Source organism: Periplaneta americana, chromosome 7, assembly GCF_040183065.1.
Source record: "Periplaneta americana isolate PAMFEO1 chromosome 7, P.americana_PAMFEO1_priV1, whole genome shotgun sequence".
In the NCBI taxonomy this organism is placed as follows: domain Eukaryota; kingdom Metazoa; phylum Arthropoda; class Insecta; order Blattodea; family Blattidae; genus Periplaneta; species Periplaneta americana.
Genome location: NC_091123.1, coordinates 8,942,639 through 8,965,578, shown reverse-complemented (window position 1 = coordinate 8,965,578; position 22,940 = coordinate 8,942,639). Strand labels below are relative to the sequence as shown.

At 36.1% G+C, this 22,940-nt stretch overlaps 1 protein-coding gene across 1 annotated transcript in view; it reads right to left on the bottom strand.

Moving 5' to 3' along the window:
- Positions 1-22,940, bottom strand: part of LOC138702653 (uncharacterized) — a 53,937-nt gene that overhangs the window by 15,125 nt on the left and 15,872 nt on the right. The window contains exon 3 of the mRNA XM_069829979.1: positions 20,808-21,021. Within this exon, the coding sequence (XP_069686080.1) occupies positions 20,808-21,021 (214 nt within the window). The remainder of the gene's footprint in view (positions 1-20,807; positions 21,022-22,940) is intronic.

The following is a 22,940-nucleotide window of genomic DNA, read 5'->3' as shown; positions in this document are numbered from 1 at the left end:
CATCGTTATCAATGGCGTTTGCTTGAAGACTGATGGATAGAGAACGGAGAAGGTGGAAATCTGAGGGTGCAAGATCGGGAGAATATGAGGGATGTGCGATCATCTTCCAACCAAGCTCTTGTATAGCAGCTTTCGTCATGTTACCGTAGTGCGGGCATGCATTATCGTGTTGCAGCAGCACTTGATGCAATCATCCCAGTCGTTTTTCTTCACTTGCAGCCGCAAGGCGTCTGAGTTGTTGGAAATAAATGTCAGCAGTTATGGTTACATTTCTGGGGAGCAATTCGTAGTATACGACGCCTTCTTTATCATCTTCTGTGGATGACGGTGCGTTGTGTGTTGAAAAAACAGAATCATTTCCTTGCAGTGCTTTCTTCGATGGTATTCCCTCAGTACACGGCACAAATGTTTCGAGCCTCCTCCGCTGCCTCTGTTCCTCTATTAAACTCAAACATTAGAATATGTCGGAAGTTCTTTTTCTTTGTTCCACTAATTTACATTGCATCTTCTTTAGCCCACAAATAGCACAAACTTTCTTCAAATCCGCAAAATTCAAGGCGTATTTATAAGCACAACAATTCAAATAACAAATGACAAACGATAAACAATTTCCTATCAACGCAGTATTCTAATGAGGGACGAAAATGCTACCAACTTATGCATCAACATAATAAAATAACTAGGAATCTGTCTATTTAAAAGATACAGATATAGATAATGCTTCGCAATATCTCAATCCCTGTTGATTGTATAATCTTAGACAAAAAATGAGCGGCTGTCATACCTAACAATAATTCCCCTTCGGACGACTTCGGTTGATTCCGAGGGCTTAGGTTTAAACGTGAACGAATTTCTTACACAAAGACTCCGCTCTGTTTTTCCTTTGCTTTATTTATTTGTTACTTTTTCTGTCTGCTTATAGACCAAGTGTTAAAAATAGCTAATCATAACAAAGCTGTATTCAAGGGGTAAATTAGGTGTAAAATAAAATATCCTTTCTCTAGCCGTGTGAACCAGGCCCTGCCTGAAGTGGACTTAGACAAATTCACGCTACAGGAGAGCGGTTATGTTTTGTGTCTAAGATTATACACGATGAACTGGCCGCCAGATGGCAAGGGGTAATAATGTAAATTATTGCATTTGTTCGATTGTTACGATCTTTTGTTTCTTCAGTGCCTCAAACTTACAGACGAAAAACTTTCACAGTTTTGCCAAGCTTTGTTAAATATTTAACATGTGTTAAAGCAGTTTAACAGTAAACTTAACTTGAGAGATGTTTCATCAACTACTATTGTTACTGCTAACATCATGATAAACCCATTGTTAAATTAACATCGCATACTCCAGCAGTTAAATCCTTAATATCCTTTCATAATGCAATCATGACTGTCTGAAAACATAGGGTAAACTAGGGTCTGTTGGACAGTCGGGCATGTTGGACACTCTGTACTTTAACGTGTTACCACGCCACTTGTGGGCACCACATTCAGCTAGAAGTCAATGACGGAAGTAGGCACGAGTGGGGCTACTTCCGTCATTGACTTCTAGCTGAATGTGGTGCCCACAAGTGGCGTGGTAACACGTTAAAGTACAGAGTGTCCAACATGCCCGACTGTCCAACAGACCCTAGTTTACCCTATGTTACAAGCTGTATTATTACATCAATAGCATATATATTCGGAAGTATTGAAGCTTAGGGAAATATATTTTAGGTTTATCTGAAAGTAAATTTCTTGGACGATGCAGAACTTCAGTGTGTGTGTAGCAATTAAAGTGTTACAAGAAACTGAAGAGAGGTTAAAATATTATACTTTTTTTCTCAATTTCCATTAGTCTCGAATACTTCCACAATGTAGAAATACAATTATTTTCCGCTAAAACAAATGACTACGCGCTAACTATAGGCACATTAAGAAAAGTTTCATGCAATCACTGCCTCGTTGATTCCTGTTACACTATTAACATCATGTTGCCTAACCAAAGTACTTCAAAGGGTTGGTGAAACACTATTACACTAACAAGATGTTAAATTGTTAACAAGATGTTAGTTAACATGCTGTTAGCGTTATTTTAACAAAGCTTGATGAAACTGGCCCTGGAAGTTTTATCACAGTCTAGTATATACAGTCACGAAGCTTGAGTTGTGAGGGTACTAGGAACAAAAGATTGTGCCAGTACTATTTCGCATTGTCTGTTATGAGGCGATAGTAGCGATCCTAGTGGTTAGCAACTATTCATAGATGCATATTTACTACGTATTGAGCTTCGTGACTGTATATACTAGACTGTGGTTTTATTTTCATCTGATACCAGCATTAGCTTTCTATCTCTATTCATTCAAAACTATAATCCTCTGAAACCCCACTGACTTTTGGAACACGGTGTATTAGTAATCAAAATGATCTGCATATCTCACCGCGAGGGTCAATCAGTCTCTCGTCAGAAACGTGTTCCTCTCTTTGCTCGTCTAGAAACTGTCAGTTAATTGGAATAGCCAGTTGTAGGTTCCTTCTCCTCGCATGCAGATCGCTTCATTTCTGATGAAAGAGCAGCACTCATCACGCTGTTCTTCTGGGCGCGTGTAACGCCGTTCCTGGCCGCCTGCAAATTACTTTCCACGGTACGATGGGTTCGATTTCCAATCACTCAGCGGCCCTCACGCTGGCCCGCTGCAGGCAACTCCAGACTCGCTTTGTTCTTGTCCGCTGACCCAGATGTGCCTCGCTTCAAATTGAACCTCCCAGGGCGCCATGTGCTCAAGACAATTTCTAGGAAACACGTTTTCAGTGCCTTGTGTGGTAGCGAGTACTGTCAATCACCACGTCGAGCCCGGCTGCAAATATTGCGACTTGAATAAGTCTGTTATGTTCCATAAAGACGATGATGACGACATGTCTCGTGGCAAATGTCTGCTCTTACTTCTCATTATTCCAGGTATGAGTAAGTATTAAAGACCTACAAATAGTCTAGAGGCCATGCTTCATTCCCAAAGCAAAAGAAAAAGGTCTTGCCTCAGTTTCATATAAAGGAGCAATTGTGTGTGATTTTGTGCTAAAGACGGTTTGAAAACATGATTTATGATGTCAAAACATTTATTACATATGAAAATACTTTCTGAAATATCCAGTTCTTCCAGGAATGATAAATTGTATTCAAGGTAGGCCTATTCAAAAACTTACTTTTTCCAAAATCTTGTTATCCAGTAAATTTTGCTAGATTTTGTTTTTTTTTTTTTTTTGGCACGAAATCCATTATTTTAATTGTTTCAGAGGAAATTTCCATGGAATATCTTTCCGTTACTAATTTTAAGTTGTATATGGAACGTTGTAAATCATCTGTCGATGTTGCAGTAGAATCATCAGCAAATATCAATATAGGCCTATCTACATTTAGATTTTTATTTATGAGTTTAATAACCGTATCTTCTTTCTCCTGAATTTTCTTATAATAGTATTCATATAAATAATGTAGAGCAGAGGTGAAAGGCTGATAACTTGCTTTACAACTGAAGTGATGTTCTCCAATTCTACATCTGTTTTAAGCTTTATTGAGATTAGATTCTGTTTATAGTGATTGTAGATATTCTATAAAATTTATTGTGGGGTCTGATCGTATGCTAAAATTCTCTGCAGTATATTGTCTATCAGAAGATTTTTCGAAGCTTACAAAGGTAATATTTGTTGCTACATTAAATTCACGATGTTAATCAAGAATTTTCATAGAGAATATTCTGTATCAGTTGTGGAGTCTGATCGTATGCCAAAATTCTCAGCAATATATTGTATTTCACTCTATCAGAAGCTTTTGAAAACTCTACAAAGGTAATATATGTTGCTACATTAAATTCACTACGTTATTCAATAAGAATTTTAATTGAGAAATAAACATCACAGCATGACTTTTCTTATGGAAATCAGTTTGTTCTTCTGCTAAATTTATCTATAATGTGTATACAATTTGTACCTGATGATGTCATAGATTTTGTAGCCAGAGTTCAACAAAGACAAGATGTTCCTGTAGATCTAGCAGTATTTCTTCTCCCGCTTTTTATAAATGGCAACTACTACCGATTTGTTCTAATTTATTTTCACGCATGTTGGGCTAAATTGACGCTACATTTGACAAGGAATGCGCCTCTGGAAACTAAGCATTGAATGTGATACACTCTGTAGAAAGATCAATTCCTAAAATTATTATCCGTTCTTTCTCGAAACTTTTTCAATGTACGACATACCAGATACAGAATTACAGTTATTGACGTAGCATTTCACATCCATTCAGTTTTATTAGTCCATTACATACATACGAATATGTTCAGCATACTGTAATTTTAGTTTGAAATGGTAAAGGAAAGCAATAATCCATAACTTATAACATTCCTCTTTATCTTTGTTTAACCTCCATTCTGGGTCTTACAAGCCAGTGCCCATAGGGGAGGGATAATTCTTTGGCTCACACACGAGACATGAGGAATCAGCTCGAAGCAGGGCCCGTCTACTTAAGACAACACAAACACATAGACTATAGACAACGGACAGAATGTTCGTGGCAGATGGAAAGAAAATGTCAATTCGGCATTCGCCAATACGAGTGGATGAAAATCCGAAAATTCACACGCAGATTGGCCGGCTTCAAGATTTGAACCCAGGCTCCTGAATGGGAGTCCGAGACGATATCGCCTCGACCATTCCGTTCGGTAATTTACAACTTTCATTTATTTATTTAATTAACTTATTTATTTATTTGTTTATTTATTTATTTATTTATTTAATGCAGGGGCGCTTGAATTCATCATTAGCCACAACAATGAGAAGGAATAGGCTAAAATATGTAAAATGAATTAAAAATTCAATTTGGCTGGTAACTGGAGGCAGTCATCATTTTTTCTCTAGCCTCCCAATATACCTATCTACCAATGTTGTTCTTGTTAGGACAAGACAGCTGCTGTTATGTTGGAAATTCATATTGTTGTCCTGGTTGCAGAGAATCGCCAGAGAATACAAACTGCACTCTGAAATATCTGTACCTATGCGGTGCGGATGTTTAGCCAGTCATGACCAGTATAGTTTCTACCAAAAGTTTAAGGACCCCCTTCAAAAGAGACGTTTCACTCCTGTCTTTATATTTATATGAAACCCCCTAGGGCCGTATTCATAGACATTCTTAGCGCGGGCTTCCGGAGAATGATCAGCGAACTAACTTTTTCGTATTCATAAACCAGTGTTAGCGACGTGATCAAAGACGTTATATAGTATACTAGACTCACACGGAGCGCTGGTGTGCTGCCCAAAATTGAAACCTGTCTGCGCATGTTCACGCCGCCATGAAATAGGTAGAAACAGCATTGTCATCAATGTGAGGAATCACTGTATAGCAACAAATCCCTCAAACACATAGCGTTTTTATTAAGAAAAAGATAATGGGGGTTTGGCAATTCCATCAGCAGACATCGTAAAGATTTGTAGATTATGTGAATGTTGCATTAGACAGTTGTTAAAGGAAACAAATGGCATGCCACTTAAAGGTCCTGTAGGTCTAAAGATAACGAGAACTATTCTAGAACAGATAAACATAGGCCTAAATGAAATATTCCCTGAACTGCAGTAACATGTATTAGAAAACGAGTTTCCTGACAATCACATCGTAAGAATTGTATCTTTAACAGTTGAAATGTACACTAAAATTAGATGTCATCACACAGCAAGATCTTACAACGTTAATTTACATAGAACAATTGTCAGGCAGCATCTAACAAAATCCATCCTCTTCATGAATCGATAGGTATGTAACTATATTATCATGTGCATTTTTTGTGTTACTTCTTAGTTACCGATCATTTTTTCTATGTAGTTTTTATTTATTCCACTCTTGTCAGGAGTTCCCAGATCTATTTTTCATTCGGATTGTAAATGTAAATAAAAACCTATGAGTATTATAACATAAATTAAATTGTAATGTAATTGTTAATCTCTACGTCATCTGGCAGCATCTCTTAGAAACCATCCTTGCAAGAATTTAGAGGTAGCCCTGTGTTGTTATCTTTTTATTTAAAATGGTTTTTTTGGGGTATCTATATTGTCAATTGCACATGAATTTGTTTTGCAGGCATTCCCAATATTATCTTTCATTGTAGTTATAAATGTAAATAGTTACCTAACTTATATGAAGGCCTATTATAATATCTTACATTTTAATGTGTCAATTTTTAAGTCATCTGCCGCAGCATTTACCTACCCCCCCCTTTCAAGAATCAAGGGGTATGTTGGCTTTTCAAATTGGGTTAAAGTGCTTATTTAAAATTACTTTATATTTGTGAGAGGTCTATGCTGTCATTTGCACAGCAATTTTTGTTGTTGTTTTGTTTTTGCAGATATTCCTAGTGCATTATTTTTCACTGGGGGGTTATAAATGCATATAGTTCACATACAAATAATCCGTTTATATTTTGCCGGATATATATTATTAAAAAAGCAAGGAATATCATCTTATTGATATAACATATGTGCATAAAATTACGTACTATCACTCCGCAAGCAATGATATATATTTATTTAAAATAACAATATATCATGTAAAGAAATCCACTCATAAAAAGTATGTTTTTTTACATAATGTGATTATGTTTAGTTTTTAGGTCCTCATGTTACCTATTATTTGCAATGTATTAGATACAGGTAGGCTATTTTTTATAATTGATAGCATTCCCTTTATTAATTGAAGAATTACTTATAAATGCGATGTAATTTTGCTACCTTTGCGCATTACATTTTGCGTGGTTACTTATGTCCTGTGGTCTAAAAGTACCGGTAATATAATTTTCGATTCTGTAAAAACTTAACAACATCACATATTTATTTCATTTAAGAATTTGATTATAATAAGAACTTGTGTAATCAAGGTGCATGTATTTACGTCTTGTGATCTAAGAGTAATGTATGTTAATATAATTTTCCATTCTCTGAAACCTAAGAATATGCTGATTAAAGTAAAATTATACATTCTATAATGTGTATTGCGTAGGCCTATTTATGAATGTATGAGCATGTTTTCTATCAATTGCTGCGTACGTATTTTCTTTCCTTTAATGCTCTGACCCATATCAATGAAACTTTGAATATATTTTTTTCGTCCTAATTTTACGTTAAACGTCGAAAATGGACATAATCTGTCAATTTTAGATCATCACAGCGTTAAATTGCGCGATTTACGTACTGCTATGATGCGTCTGCTCTCCATCATCATGGCGGCAAGCGCAGCGTTCAATTTGCCCCGGTTTCCTCGTTCCGCGCAGCCGAGACTGTAGGGGCTTGGACGTGATATGATATGAATCCTGTACAAGTAATCAGTCGATAGCTGGGACTAGTTTAGCACGCTCGTAACGCGGATTAGCGAAATGTCTATGAATAGCACCCTAAATGTTTATACAGGGACGAAATACCTGTCCAAAGTGAAGTTTTTTACTGCAAACCCAATCTCTCTGTCTTTCAAACTGGGGATTATAAAACAATTTTTATGTTATGAAAACTTACTGAAAAATTACATTTTTTGTGGCAAAAAAAATTAATACGTCATAGAGATATGAAGCATAGAGTACTTTTGGGATTGCCAGTGGGCAATACCCATAAACAAGTGTCAAGTTATTTTATTTTATTTTATTTTATTTTTGTTTTTCCTTTCTCTGTTCTTGTTATTCTCAACTATAATGTATTTATTTATGTACAATAAAGTTTACTACATTATATATATATATATATATATGTATGTATATAAAATATAATTACTCTAGAATGGGTATACTTAGATGCAGAGGCGAAGTTATGGGGGGCATGGGGGGGCACTGCCCCCATAAACTTGTCTGAACTCTTTTTTTTTCTATTAACGTTAGAAAATATTGAATTCAAAACATCTATTTTGCTTATATTTATGACTAAGTTTCTGTGCTTAAATTTATGAATTAACGTCTTCAGATCATGTTTCTGGACTATAATATTTATTTTAAATTTCTGAATGTATAAGAATTTCTAGACCTCATTTGAGGAATGGAAGCAATGTAATGTTTATTTTGTAACAGCCTGTAATAATAATAATAATAATAATAATAATAATAATAATGATTTATTTTAGCTGGCAGAGTTAAGGCCGTAAGGCCTTCTCTTCCACACAACCAGCAAAAAGTGTATATACATATGCATGAACTTACAAAGAATTCAACAATTTGATTTAGATGAGAGTTACATGTATACAAGAGTTATATACGAATTAAACAACAAAATACTATGAACTATTAATTAAACACTGAAATAAACTGGGTAGCAGAATTAAACTAAAATACATAGAATGTTAATATATTTCAAATTATATTAGATAATAGAAAGAGATTATTATGAGACAATTTTGAAAATGCAGCACAATCAGGATGATGTCTAAAGAAAAAAAGCAACAGTGTAGTCAGTAATATTTTAAATCAGTATGATTGGAGTGAAATGCTAATAAGGTTATCTTTTAAGCTGTTCTTAAAGGTGTTTGTTGTCTTGCAGCCCCTAATACTTTGTGACAAGGAATTCCATTGACGCGAGGTGGATATTGTAAAAGATGAGGAATAACAAGATGTTCTATGAAGAGGTATATTTAGCGTGCCACAGATAAGTGATCTGGTATTTACGTCGTGGTTAGAGTATAGATAAGAGAAACGAGACGAAAGGTAATTTGGTGTTGAGGTGTGCAGAATTCGAAAGAGTAAAGACAAAGAGTGTAAAGTTCTGCGTTCTTTAAGTCGGAGCCACGAGAGACTTGCGAAGGACGGTGATATGTGATCATATCGTCGGATGTTGCACACGTATCTGATGCACATATTCTGAGCTCGCTGTAACTTGACTGACAGTTCAGAACTTAGATCACTTAACAAAACGTCACAATAATCGAAGTGCGGCATTACTAGGGTTTGTACTAGGGTAAGTTTTAGTTGCTGGGGCAAGAAGTTTCTCAAGCGACTCAAAGAGTGAAAGGAGGACAGATTTTCTTTATCGTTTCTTTAACTTGAAAATTCCAACTTAGATTATTATCAAAAAAGAAGCCAAGATTTTTTACGACAGATGAATAAGGGATTAGCGTGTTGTTAAGGGTAACAACTGAAAGATTACTGTTATTAAGGGAGTTAACTACACGCTTATGTCCAATAATTATGGCTTGAGTCTTACTTGGGTTAAGTGCGAGTCCGAAATTGGCCGCCCAAGTGGAGACAGTGGCTAGGTCACAATTTAACTTGTCAATCGATTCATTGATCGTATTGGGTCTGGAATGTATGTAAAGTTGTAGGTCGTCGGCATAGAGGTGATATCGGCAATACTGTAAGTTCTTTGATACGTCATTAATGTAGATAGAGAAAAGTAGTGGTCCTAATACGGAGCCCTGCGGCACTCCCGCCTTTGTGTATCGCCATTGGGAGAATTGATTATCAAGTGAAACACACTGTTGGCGGTCCCGTAGGTAGGAGTCCATCCAGCTCAAGGTATTGTCTGATAGGTGCAAAGTTTTCATCTTTGCAAGAAGCAAGTCGATATCAACAGAACCAAAGGCATTGCTGAAATCGAGAAGAGTTAGTGCCGTTACTTCACCCCTATCCATAGCTTCACGGATGTCCTCGGTCACTTTAAGTAGGGCTGTAGTAGTGCTGTGTCCATGCCTAAAACCCGATTGATAGTCATCGAGGAGTTTGTGTTCGTCGAGATAGTTCGTAAGTTGTCCGTGTACAATATGTTCTAATGCTTTTGAAAGAGTGGGAAGAATTGATATCGGTCTGTATTGGTTTACTGTAGAAGGTGTGTTAGATTTAGGTAAAGGTTTCACTAATGCCATTTTCCAGAGTGAGGGGTAGGACCCAGTCATAATAGATGCATTGAATATATGGGTGACGGTCGGCAGAATCACATCTATTATTTTATACAGGAGAGTGATATTTATATTGTCTACACCTTGGGCTTTAGATTTCATACATCGCAGCGTCTTCATTACGTCAGTCGGGTTAATGTATTTAAAGAAGAATTTATCCCATACAGGTTGGGGGCAAGATCTGAGAAATTCAAGAGTCTCTTTTTTATGTAATGGTTCAGGTGGAGCAGTGACGAAATGTTCATTTAGGCTATTGAGTGACAAGTTGATGTTATCTACCCGAGGCTTTGCTTTTGTTAGACCCAGGTTATTAAGGTTACGCCACAATTCTTTCGCACTGACCGAAGGTATAATAAGGGAATGTGCCTGTACTCATGTGTTAGAAGTCTGCAGGTGTTCAGGCCGCCACTTGGAGATGTATGAATAACATACTGCACAACAATGCAGAAAAAAGAAATGTGTAAACTTAAAGACGAGATTAAATAAAATAATTAGGGTGCTATTCATAGACATTTCGCTAGCCCGCGCTACGAGCGTGCTAAACTAGCCCCGGCTATCGACTGGTTACTTGCACAGGATTCATATCATATCATATTGCTAACACTGGTTTATGAATACGAAAAATGTTAGTTCGCTGATCATCCACCGGGAGCCCGCGCTAAGAATGTCCATGAATATGGCCCTTAGAGTTTACATTTCATTTTATGATGTCTTCAGAAGGTAAGCTTCATATAAAAAATTTCTGTTAGCACTGTTACGTAGTTTTATTGATGCATACATATGTTTCTGTATGAGAAAGAAAAAGAGGGAGATTGTTTCAAGCTATGTCCTATTATAATTTGTAGTAGACCTACAGTTCAAGCCCTATACAACTCGGTCTGAAACATCTCGGATATAGATGGTAACATTGTAAGAAACATGCCCTCCGAAAATACTTTTATTAAATGATCATATTCCGATATACTGTACCACGGTCAAGCTATAACGGGGGTAGGAGGTAAATGATGTCCTCCATAACCCCGTTATACGGGGATTCTATGGTTTTGCTTTACCCCCCCCCCCCACCAAGGAAACGGTTCTCTCTCCGCTTATGCTAATTTTGAGATGGAGTTAGATATTACCTCAAGTCATTCTTCCACATCCCAATAATCTGCCACTTCACGTCGACACTCACTGAATTTCGACCCATTTTCAGTTTTTTAAAGGAAGAAATCCAACCTTTCCACACTTGTAGTAAACTCGACAGCTGATTACTAAAAATGGAGGGAATAAGCTGATTGATCAGTGTTACCAACTCCCAGTGTTATGATACAAGTGGCAGTGGCCGATCCGGGTCAATTTGCAGCGAATTTCAAGCTCAAAAGAAGTTTAAAGAATCGCAATTTTTCCTAAAGGGGGAAAAAAAGAAAAGAAAAATTCTGGATTACAGTGCCTGCACAAACTGCCACAATTTTTTAAGACAAAAAGCAATAATTGCACAAGAAGTCTTTCAGATTGTATGTGTATGTGTGTGTGTTTTATGTCTAACTCTGTCCCAAAATTCACTGATCTAAGTCAACCCATTCTGGGGTAATTAATTTTTTTCCTACAAAATATATATTTTTTCGATAAGTTTTCTTAACAGAAAAATTGTTATTACCCTATAATTCACAGTTTGAACTATAGATTGGGTTTGCAGTAAAAACGTCACTTTTCACAGCATTTGGTCCCTATATAAACATCACGGGGTTTCACATAAGTATAAAGACAGAGTGAAATATCACTGATGGAGGGATGTCCTTAAATTTTTTGTAGAAACTGTGTATCTTGACGGAATCTTGCAACTGCTACTTTTCTAGGAAAATCCGGTGCATAATTTATTTCATCTTTTAAGTGACATTCTTTTATTTTATTCTCTAGAAGCTGGACATAATTTAACAAAATTTAATATAATATTTAAAGGAGTGTAAAGGCGACATGGTTCTTCTGACTGTTCAGTAGATTCTGTTATCGGTTTCACTTAGTTTCAGCCTACTGTACCTTCCAAAATGCCATTTCCTGGTATAATATTTCAATAATGAAGAAGTCGCAGAGCAAGCTTCGCCTAGCAATAAAGCCCGTCATGTCAGACGAGCGCTAGTTCCTTCCACAGATTTACGGCGCGGACAATCTCGTCCACGTCGCGTCGCGTTTCCCAATCCAGGACAGCCGCATGCAGGCCGTCGTACGGGTATTGTAAAAGCATATATCACGTGCAACGACCGTGCCTTACGTGGCATTCCACACGACAACCCTTCTTTCTCGGAACTGTATCGATATATGATATACGAGATACAGAATTGCAGTTGATGACGTAGCATTTCGTATCCATTCGGTTTTATTTAGTCCATTACCTTAAGCTCGTGTCTTCTTCTTGTACTGTAATTTCGCTTGGCAAGGATGAAGGAAAGCAACTTCTCGTAACTTACTACGTACATAACTTAGGAAATAGTAATATGCGTTACAAGAGCGGTATGTTGAAGTTTTCATGTTCGAGGAAAAGTTTGAAAAAAGCGAAACGTAGTTGAGCTTTTTTAATTTCCGAGAATTGAAAGAAAACATACCGCTCGTGTATCGTACATTATTTTGTGCGAAGATCGTTTATTACATACCTGAAAGAGGAATTTCTAATTAGTTACAATGAAATCTCCATTTTGGTTTCTGTTCAATGACGGCAAATTTGCAAAAAAAATATATATATCTATCTTCAACATTGTTGCTTTAAAATGTTTTCTGTGTTTACTATACTCCAGTAGGCCGTGATATACGTCTGTCTTTTTTCCCCTAGTCTATAAATGCGAACTTAAAACAAACGGTAAGGTTATGTAATGATTTAGAGTTTACTTAATTTTTGCAAATATTTAAAAACAATAATTAACAGTGCAATTTAGGTGAAATTGCAGTGGTACGTTTCCAATTTATAATTATTACTATATTGAACGTCTCTAAAAATAATATGTTAAAAGCCTAAAGCAGTAAAATCAGTATGTCACTTAAGCGGTAAGAAGAGGGAAATTGTTATGTGTGTTAGGTTAGGAATAGTGAATGTGGAATTTTACACTTTCCGCGGATTGATTTTGTGCGGAAACCAAGCAAATACGCATGATCTCGCACAAATGTAATTTAAAATAGCTTCAAGGAGGCTATGACCTTGGAGTTCACACATCCTCTAACACAGCATGGGCACTATGCAGTGAGGGAAGTGAGACGGTATGCGACGGTATGGTTTCTATGGCCAGAAAAAGTACCGTTAGTGAAATATGACATACCGTCACTGAAAAAATGTGATCGTAAAAATTTGTTTATACATTTCTTCACAGCAAAGAGTACTACCTGTTTGCTTCCTAAATTTAGACCACAGCCTTCTGGAACTGTATTCAGTGTGTATTTAGACACGCTTATTTGATAAGCTCAACCCCTAGAATGTTTACAACGGTAGTATTTCAAGTATAGAAGGCTGTGGTCTGTAGCTTGTGGCGGCCATTGTTGCCAATTTAGTGACTGTCATTTTTGTTGCACTTTTTATTAATAATTAAGTAAGGCACTTTGAAGCTTCAACATTATTTTAAATGATGTCTCAAAGGACATTGTAAAATGATCTAGTAAATAGCTGAAATAAATTGAAATTATTTTATTAAGAAATGTAATATGTTGCGTAAGCTTCAAAGATTCGCGTTACTGACTGCACGAAACAATTTATTGTATACATCATTTATGTCTATGTTGTAAGGGAGGGGGTATGCCTTTTTTTAAATCGAGGTATGCCAGAGGAATATCTTGGGGTAGCATATCGCCTCTGGTTTTTTCCCACTTCCCTCACTGGTACTATGTTCCCGCACGGGCACTCTATATATAACCCCTTCATTTCTTCCTCCACAAATATTCTACTGTCTGCGTGTACGTACAGTAAGGAGAGGTTGAACTCGGTATCATAGCGTCCTAATCAGGGGTGTGTAAAGTGGTGGAATATGGCGAATAAATTGTAGGTTTCATTTTAATATCCAAGAAACAAGGAAACAGGACTATTTAGTTATTATGAATAAAGGTAAAGCTCAATGCCTCAACTTTTCAGTTGAGAATTATACAAGGCTTTCATTTCAAAATTTCCCAGTCTACATAACTAATTATTTAAATTGAATTCAATTTAAACAAAAAACACGTCAATTTAGATATTGAGGGGGAAGTCTGAAACCAGGCTTAATTGCATTCTAGATTTCACCCCCACCCCCCAGCCACCCCGACTTTGAAATTTCAAATGGCACCCCTATATTTTTATACTTAAATATCTGCAGTACTTGGGAAAAGTGACATAAGTCAGTTTCCACAAATCTTTTTTGATAATTGATTGACAACCTACACTGGTTTATGTCGATTTGATTTTTTCTGTATGAATTATTTTAATGGGAGAAATACTTATGTATTTTTTTCCAAGCGAGCAGATGTTCCGTAAGTTGTCAATGAATTATCAAAAAAGGTTTGTGGAAACTGACTTGTGTCACTTTTCCCAAGCACTGCAGAGAATGAAAGAGCATTCAATTGTTTATACACCTCATTCATTTATTTTACATCTTTTGTCTGGCAACCTGACACGAAAAAGTTTATTTTGCACTAAATCAAGTGTTTAAAATATGCTCCGTTGTTGGTTAAACAGTAATACAGACTATTTTGGAACTCCTCGCGAACGTTTTGGCGTGTTTCCTTACTAATCCGATTACGTTCTTGGGTTATTCTATTTTTCAGTTCTTGAATATTCTCAGGCGGAGAAGTATAAACAATTGATTTAAAATGACCCCATAGGAAGAAGTCAAGAGACGTCGGGTCTGGAGATCTTGCCGGCCATTCTACAGCACCCCTCCTACCAATCAATTTTCCATTATGCATTATCGCATAAGTACTGCATAGTGTGGGGGAGCTCCGTCCTGTTGAAAATGCAAATTTTATTCGTCCAACACTAGGTTTTCTTTAATGACTTGGTTCTCTAGCGACTGTGTGATAAGTGGATCAATTACATTTTCTAATATGTTCAAATACAATTCTCCAGTCAGGTTTTCTTGTAGTAACAAAAATTGAAAGTCGCCTGTTGAATTTGGCAAAAAAAAAGGTAGGCCTAGAAGTAATGTTAATTATTGTCCCGAGCTGTATCTGCATGGTCATTCATTTTTAAATTCTTTATAAACATTTTCCTGCTAAACCGGTCTTAGAAACTAAAGTTCCTACCGTAGAAACTGCGGCCGATTTCCCGGTAACTGTACGAGGCGTATTAACAGAAAATGCCACTGAGCTTGCGGTGTGGAGGAAGCGACATACATGGTGTCCCAAAAGGAATGCAAAATACTTCAGGATAATTTAGCTTGGGCTAACTTGCATTGATTTGACCTGAAATACCTATGTCCGAAGTCTAACGGTTGGGGAGAAATTAAGGGCAGGAGTACTGGAACGTCTTGCGGTTCCGTGTATTATACCTGACTGTTACATCAGATCTATTGCACACGGCACAATCTGAACACTGCAACGCCAACTCAACATATACAACTGAATACACGTTCATTTGACATTTAATTCGTGTATTCGCTTAGTGAATATGGAGATACGATTTTTGTTTACGGATTTTGCGATGACAATGCATTGGCTGTTGTTGAAGAATATAGACGACGTTTTCCCAATCGAAGGGTTCCATCTAGCTTTGTGTTTTCCCGTGTATACCGAATGTTGTCTGAAACTGGTAAGCTACCAAGTGTTTCATTGAAGTCAGAAAGACAACCGGTACCGGTACCTGGTATGAATGTACTATTCATGGAATCCATAAGAAGAGCAACCTTAGTAATTTGTCTTGTGTAATTTCTTTATTTTCTTACTACGTTTGTAATTAATTATGAAATTAGATGATTGGAACAACACAAGATACAACATTTTCAATAAAGTAGCATATCACAGTGTTCTAAAACGTAGAAATAATTCTATAACGCCTCTCTCTATTTAAAAGTTCACCCATCCCAACCGTTGCATTTCGGACATAGATATGAGGGGTTCACAACCAGAGTGGACCAAGTCCTTCTGAAATAATTTTGAGAAACTGAGTCTTAACTCTTAAATTGGCAAAGTATCCTACAGGATACAACAGGTTAATAGGCTATATGCTATAATTTTAATAGAACAACAGAAAAAAAATTGGTAGGAAAATTAAATTTAACCAAAAGTTCGAAATACTATAATATTGTACAACATATAAAAATGGGCATTGCGATAGTTGTTTTCTTTACTGTCCGACACGGTTTTTATAAACTAGTGTGAGAAATGAAGTTTTGCCAATTTAAGGGCTAAAGCTTGGAGCTCTTGATTAGCAACCTTCACCAGCGAATAGGGATTATATAGAATGGATACTGAGCGAATTTTCCTGTGTTTTGTTTCTCTGTGCGCTGACGTTTAGTTCCACTTTCAAGCGCTAGAGGTTAGTGTAATCGAGCACACGCTAAGATAATAAATGAGTATAGAGTTGAGACACAGGATCCAAACATCGCCTACCTTATTGCATAATCCAGTAACGCTTTGCTTCAAATAAATTCAAGTTAACAGCTTTTCCTTATTTCTTAGTCACACAAACTAGTTGTAATAATAATTTTTTAAAATATTTTAGTTATAATAAATTATATTATAAAATAATATAATACATTATATAATTATGTATTAAATTCGTTTAATATTTGTATATAATATAATATAGGTATATGGTTTTATTTCTCATAAGAGCTTTGTTTTTCCATTTTAAGTGCTATCAGATCATTACATATTTTAATTGTTGATGGAGTCAACGTCTCAACACTCATTAAAAAGGAACTCTAGAGTCTACACATTACAGTTAATGACGGATTTATTATTTATTGGGTCCAATTTATTTTATTTGAGACATAATGTATTAATTGTATGTGTTATATTTCCGCTGTGTCGACTGCTAGCTGGTGTGATGTCAGTGCCAACTCCAGGGAGAAAGCAGAATCTCACGCTCAAACTGCTACATGAAAGGTACCTACGCGAAGTGTCCATACTGTATAATTATCTATACGCTGCCTTCACCTTCCATAGGAAATGCTGCCCTCTGTGAAGTAACAAATGAGTTATGGACTTGGTTTGTTATGGGAATGAATAAATCTAAGTTATCTTATCCAAAATTGTATTAATCCACAAACTGATCACTGGTGGACTTGGTCCACTCTGGTTGTGAGCCCCTCAAATATCAGATTAAATCGACGTAGATTAACTCAAACTACATTATTTCTGAAGTATTTTACATTCCTCCTGAGATAACCGATATATATATATATATATATATATATATATATATATATATATATATATATATATATTTGAGACAAATAATGGTTCAACTACTTTTTACTTTCTAATGATATATTTAAAACATATTTTTACTTTATGGATCACGTGCCCACACCTGTGGAGTAACGGTTAGTGCGTCTGGCCGCGAAACCAGGTGGCCCGGGATCGATTCCCGGTCGGGGCAAGTTACCTGGTTGAGGTTTTTTCCGGGGTTTTCCCTCAACCCAATATGAACAAATGCTGGGTAACTTTCGGTGCTGGACCCCGGACTCATTTCACCGGCATTATCACCTTCATCTCATTCAGACGCTAAATAACCGAAGATGTTGATAAAGCGTCGTAAAATAACCTACTAAAATAAAAAATAAAATTTATGGATCACGTATTAGGATCGACAGCTCGAGGAAGGAAAACTAATGATAAACAGATTAAGATGTAATAGGTTATTTAACGACGCTGTATCAACTACAAGGCTCTCTAGTGTCAGTGGAATTGCTGATAACGAATTGGTGTGTGAATTCGAGGGAAAACTAACTAGGCAATCAGTCCAAGCGGGGTTCGAACCCACGCCAGACCAGTAGGCAAACGCGCTTCCACCCTTGCTATCACGGTGGCCCAATGACTATGATGATTAGGGCCTATGGAAAGAGGGCTCTAGTGTTGAATGCGACTTGTGCATTGTTTATTGATCTGTTGTGAAGTAAACACGATCCGTGTTTCGGCGGGCGGAATTCCTCCGATCCATCAGCCTGGGGGCGCGGGGTGGCCGGCTACCGGCGATGTCACGGCGCGAGGCGGCGCCCCGGTCACCAACCTCGCCATTTCCTCATTCTTGCCAAGGTTACTTCCGCAACACACCGCCGGCCGCTGCATTGCATTTATTGCATTGCATAACTCGGGCGCGCGTGCTGCTCCGTGTTAATGGGAGGTTATCAGAGAACCGCTACAGCATACCGGATGTGCAAGACGAGTCAAATGATTCCAATCTTTACCTTCGGGAGGGTATAAAACACACGACAGAGAATTGCCGAATTGTAGATTACGAAGTAAAATGAATTTGTTTACAAGTAAAGTAAAAACTCGAAAAGAATAATACTTTGACAATAGTAATATGCGTTACAAGTGCGGTATGTTGAAGTTTTCATGTTCGAGGAAAAGTTTGAAAAAGCGAAACGTAGTAGAGCTTTTTTAATTTCCGAGAATTGAAAGAAAACATACCGCTCGTGTATCGTACATTATTTTGTGCGAAGATCGTTAATTACATACCTGAAAGAGGAATTTCTAATTAGTTGCAATGAAATCTCCATCTTGGTTTCTGTTCAATGACGGCAAATTTGCAAAACAAAAATATCTATCTTCAACATTGTTGCTTTAAAATGTTTTCTGTGTTTACTATACTCCAGCAGGCCGTGATATACGTCTGTCTTTTTTTTTTCCTCCAGTCTATGATGAGTCTGGAATCTTGTTGATTTTTACGGCGTCCTTAATGTTACTTGCATCACGAATGCAGTAACTTTAGTGGAGTTGTAGAGTTTACTTAATTTTTGCAAATATTTAAAAACAATAATTAACAGTGCAATTTAGGTGAAATTGCAGTGGTAAGTTTCCAATTTATAATTATTACTATATTGAACGTCTCTAAAAATAATATGTTAAAAGCCTAAAGCAGCAAAATCAATATGTCACTTAAGCGGTAAGAAGAGGGAAATTGTTATGTGTGTTAGGTTGGGAATACTGAATGTGGAATTTTAGACTTTCCACGGATTGATTTTGTGCGGAAACCAAACAAATACGCACGACCTCGCACAAATATTTATTAAGTATATGTATGCAATACATTATTTTAAAATCAGAAATAATTGTACTAGAAAATGTGTTCTATAACCTAGAATAAGTAAGTACAATTTATATTCAGTGTCTTTTACATTTTCTGGCTAGCCCAATGTACACTAGAAATTAAAGAATTATAGGCTAAATGAAAAATAGTAATTTTCCGAGAGCTGCAATGCACTTCACAGCATTGAAGTTTAACAAATTGCATGAATTTGTAATATTTATTAGGCGTATTATTATTATTATTATTATTAAGTTATTATTATTATTATTATTATTATTATTATTGCCATGCCATAAAAATGTCCACTTCCAAGATCAAAATTGTCGCCATCCAGGATGCAGCGAAGTAGAAACTCTTGCGCATGTTTTGGGTATTATCCTAAAGGCGAATTACTGAGTAACAACCGCTACCATAAAGTGAGAAGTTCCACCGCAACCACTCTTCGGAAGACAAAGTGTGAGGTTTACGAAGAAGTGAATTGCTTGGCTGAGGATGGGTCAATTAGAAATCAAAAGAGCCTCATTCTTGAACCCACTGTACGTTTGAGAAGGATGATCAACAAGCCAATTACGTTAACTACAAAAAGAAGTCTATTTACAATCCATGTATTCCTCACTTTAGTGAGAGATACAAAATGAATATTAATACAAAGGAAGTGAGGGGGAACTTAATTTAAATTTACCAAAACCATTCTCCATTCTCTTAAATTTTCTAATGAGAATATTACCAAAATTTGTTTGGTTGTATTGAGAGATTCATTACTCATTTTACACAATCACTTGTATAACACGACATAATATTATTTAGCCTACTTCATTTCAATTATTCTTCATTGTACTTTTATCTCATGTTTCTCCGAAAATAAAATTGTACTTTATTTTTAAGTTTATCATTATTTTGTATTCTTTTGGCAAATAAAATTGTACATTATTTTGAAGTTAACCTTTGCTTTGTAAGTTTTTTGCTTTAAGTTAACCTTTGCTTTGCTTTCCTAGTCAATTTCCAAATTTTGAAATTATTATTATTATTATTATTATTATTATTATTATTATTATTATTATACAGGGGAGCCATAAATAATGTCATTAATTTCAGAGGCTTATTGTTTGAGAAGTAGAAAAATTAAAATTTCACAATACTATAATATTGTACGACATATAAAATATGGACATTGCGATACTTGTTTTCTTTACAGTCCGACGCGGTTTTATAAAATAGTGTGAGAAATGAAGTTTTGCCAATTTAAGGGTTAACAACATTTCGTTCTCTGTGCTAACTTTTCGAGATAAAAAATATTTTATATGAGACATTTCGTACTGTATTTTAGGAAAGCCATTGATTTAATCCCAAATATTCTCAGTCATTTTAAAACAGCAGTGTCTTATGATAATAAATTATTGAACGAATTTTAGTTTTATCCTTTAATTGTGCAGAAATTTGATCCGAACGAATGTAACTTTTCGTTCTGCAAAGAAATTTTACAATGGAATAATTCTTCTCGGGCTCTTACTCAGGTGAGTTGGATTATTGCTACCAAGCTAGTCATCGAAAGCTTGGAAGTAACTATCCGATTTATCTGACTGAGAACCCGAGAAGAGTTATTCCATATCCAACGCCGGGAAATTCTCAAGCCCAACCTTCTTATCAAGTATACTGAAAATGATTAGGTATATTCGTGAACAATTCGAAATATTTCACGTGAAAAAATAAAACCAGAAAGAAGAAGACTTACATGTTTTCAGTTCCAGCGCTGTTTTGCGTGTTCAGCTGAGTGGGAGCTTGGACCACGGTCTCCTTAGAAGCCTGTCCCGCAGGGCTGACAATAGGAGCCTGGACTGAGCCCTCCCTGGCCTGGGTTGACACGGGGTTACTTCTGCGAGCGTCCAGAGTCGCGGGGGAGGTTTTCTGAGGCGTGGCCCTTGTAGGAGTCGGTTGCTTGAAGGACACTGTAACAACACAAGAGAAAAACAAGTGACAGAGGATTTGAGGGATGAACTGAATGAAATAAAGTCAACGTTACAATAATAATACATTAAAAGGACAAATAAAGACTTGTTTCTGAGCGACAGACAATTAACAATTAATTGGTATAGGCTACTGTATACAGGGTAAAAGTGAAATAACCTTGCAAATTTTCAGAGCGAATAGCTCATGTTGTGTGTAACAAATAAAGTGTAATACCGTATTCGTGTAAAGTCCGTAGTTTTCTCACAAAAATGTTCTTTTTTCCCAAATGTTTAACACCATTTTATTCGGTAACTATTCCGAGTAAAATCGTATTTTCTTCCAAATCAATAGAAAATCTAATAAAGAATCATTTATCCCTCTGGCGTATTTCAATAGCGTGGACGGTTTTCGTGTAAATTTAATTTAAAAACCACTAATTTCAAGCCACTGAACAATGTGAGCACATTTTAAAATTGTATCCAGGGAGGAAGTGGGAGGTAGTTCACCTAGAGAGACAGATCTAGACTACTTAAACTTCTAACTTAATTTTATAGTTAACCGTGTATGTAAACACACAATGTAATACAGGTTTTCAATTCACTTAAGTGTGCCATATCATCGCTTTTAATCTGTAGGATTATTTAACTTATAAGCATATCAGAATATTCGTAAATAGAATTATTATTATTATTATTATTATTATTATTATTATTATTATTATTATTATTAGACTCTATTATTATTATTATTATTATTATTATTATTATTATTTATATATGGGAAATGACTGTTATTATTCGCTTGAGAAGCTTTTGTCATTTAGTTTGCTGTCAAAAAATCTTAAATTTAGAATTTATAAAACAGTTATATTATCGGTTCTTCTGTATGGTTGTGAAACTTGGACTCTCACTTTGACAGAGGAACAGTGATTAAGAGTTTTCGAGTATAAGATTCTTAGGAAAATATTTGGGGCTAAGAAGGATGAAGTTATAGAAGAATGAAGAAAGTTACACAATGCAGAACTGCACGATTGTATTCCTCACCTGACATAAGTAGGAACATTAAATCCAGACGTTTGAGATAGGCAGGGCATGTAGCACGTATGGGCGAATCCAGAAATGCATATAGAGTGTTAGTTGGGAGACTGGAGGGAAAAAGACCTTTGGGGAGGCTGAGACCTAGATGAGAGGATAATATTAAAATGGATTTGAGGGAGGTGGGATATGATGGTAGGGACTGGATTAATCTTGCACAGGATAGGGACCAATGGCGGGTTATGTGAAGGCGGCAATGAACCTAAGGGTTCCTTAAAAGCCATTTGTAAGTAAGTAAGTAAGCCTATTATTATTTATTGATCTGTATGTGAGGAATATCAAGCGTGTATTAACTTTCTATAGCTACGCATGTATTGTGCACGCGTCCGTTTCGCGTCATGTCAGAACACAGCTGAATAATATAACTTTATCAATTCTTCAGTATTATGCTCTAATAATATAAGCTATTTAAGTTCTAATCATCAACATAAATATTATCATAACAATTCTTATAGGCCTATATTTTTATTTCCCAATTTTGTAGGATATAAGTAATTATTTTAGTTATTATTTTATAATTATTAATAGCTATAATACTTATTACAACCCTCCCCAAGGAGTATAAAAACTATTTATACATGCGGACTCCACTTGTTTATAGAAAGCCTAATAGACTCGTTCACATTGTTCAGTTTATCGCAAGAGTTGCCAAGGAGACCAAACTGGAATGATGTCGATGTAATTTTCTTTCTATTAATGTAGGTTGAATACAATATTGTTACGGTACACATCAAAAAAGAAAGTTGAGTGGAAGTGGAGCATAGACGGTGCCTGTGGAGTGGACATGGCTGATGAGGTTAGCACGACGGCACTTAATTAGCGTC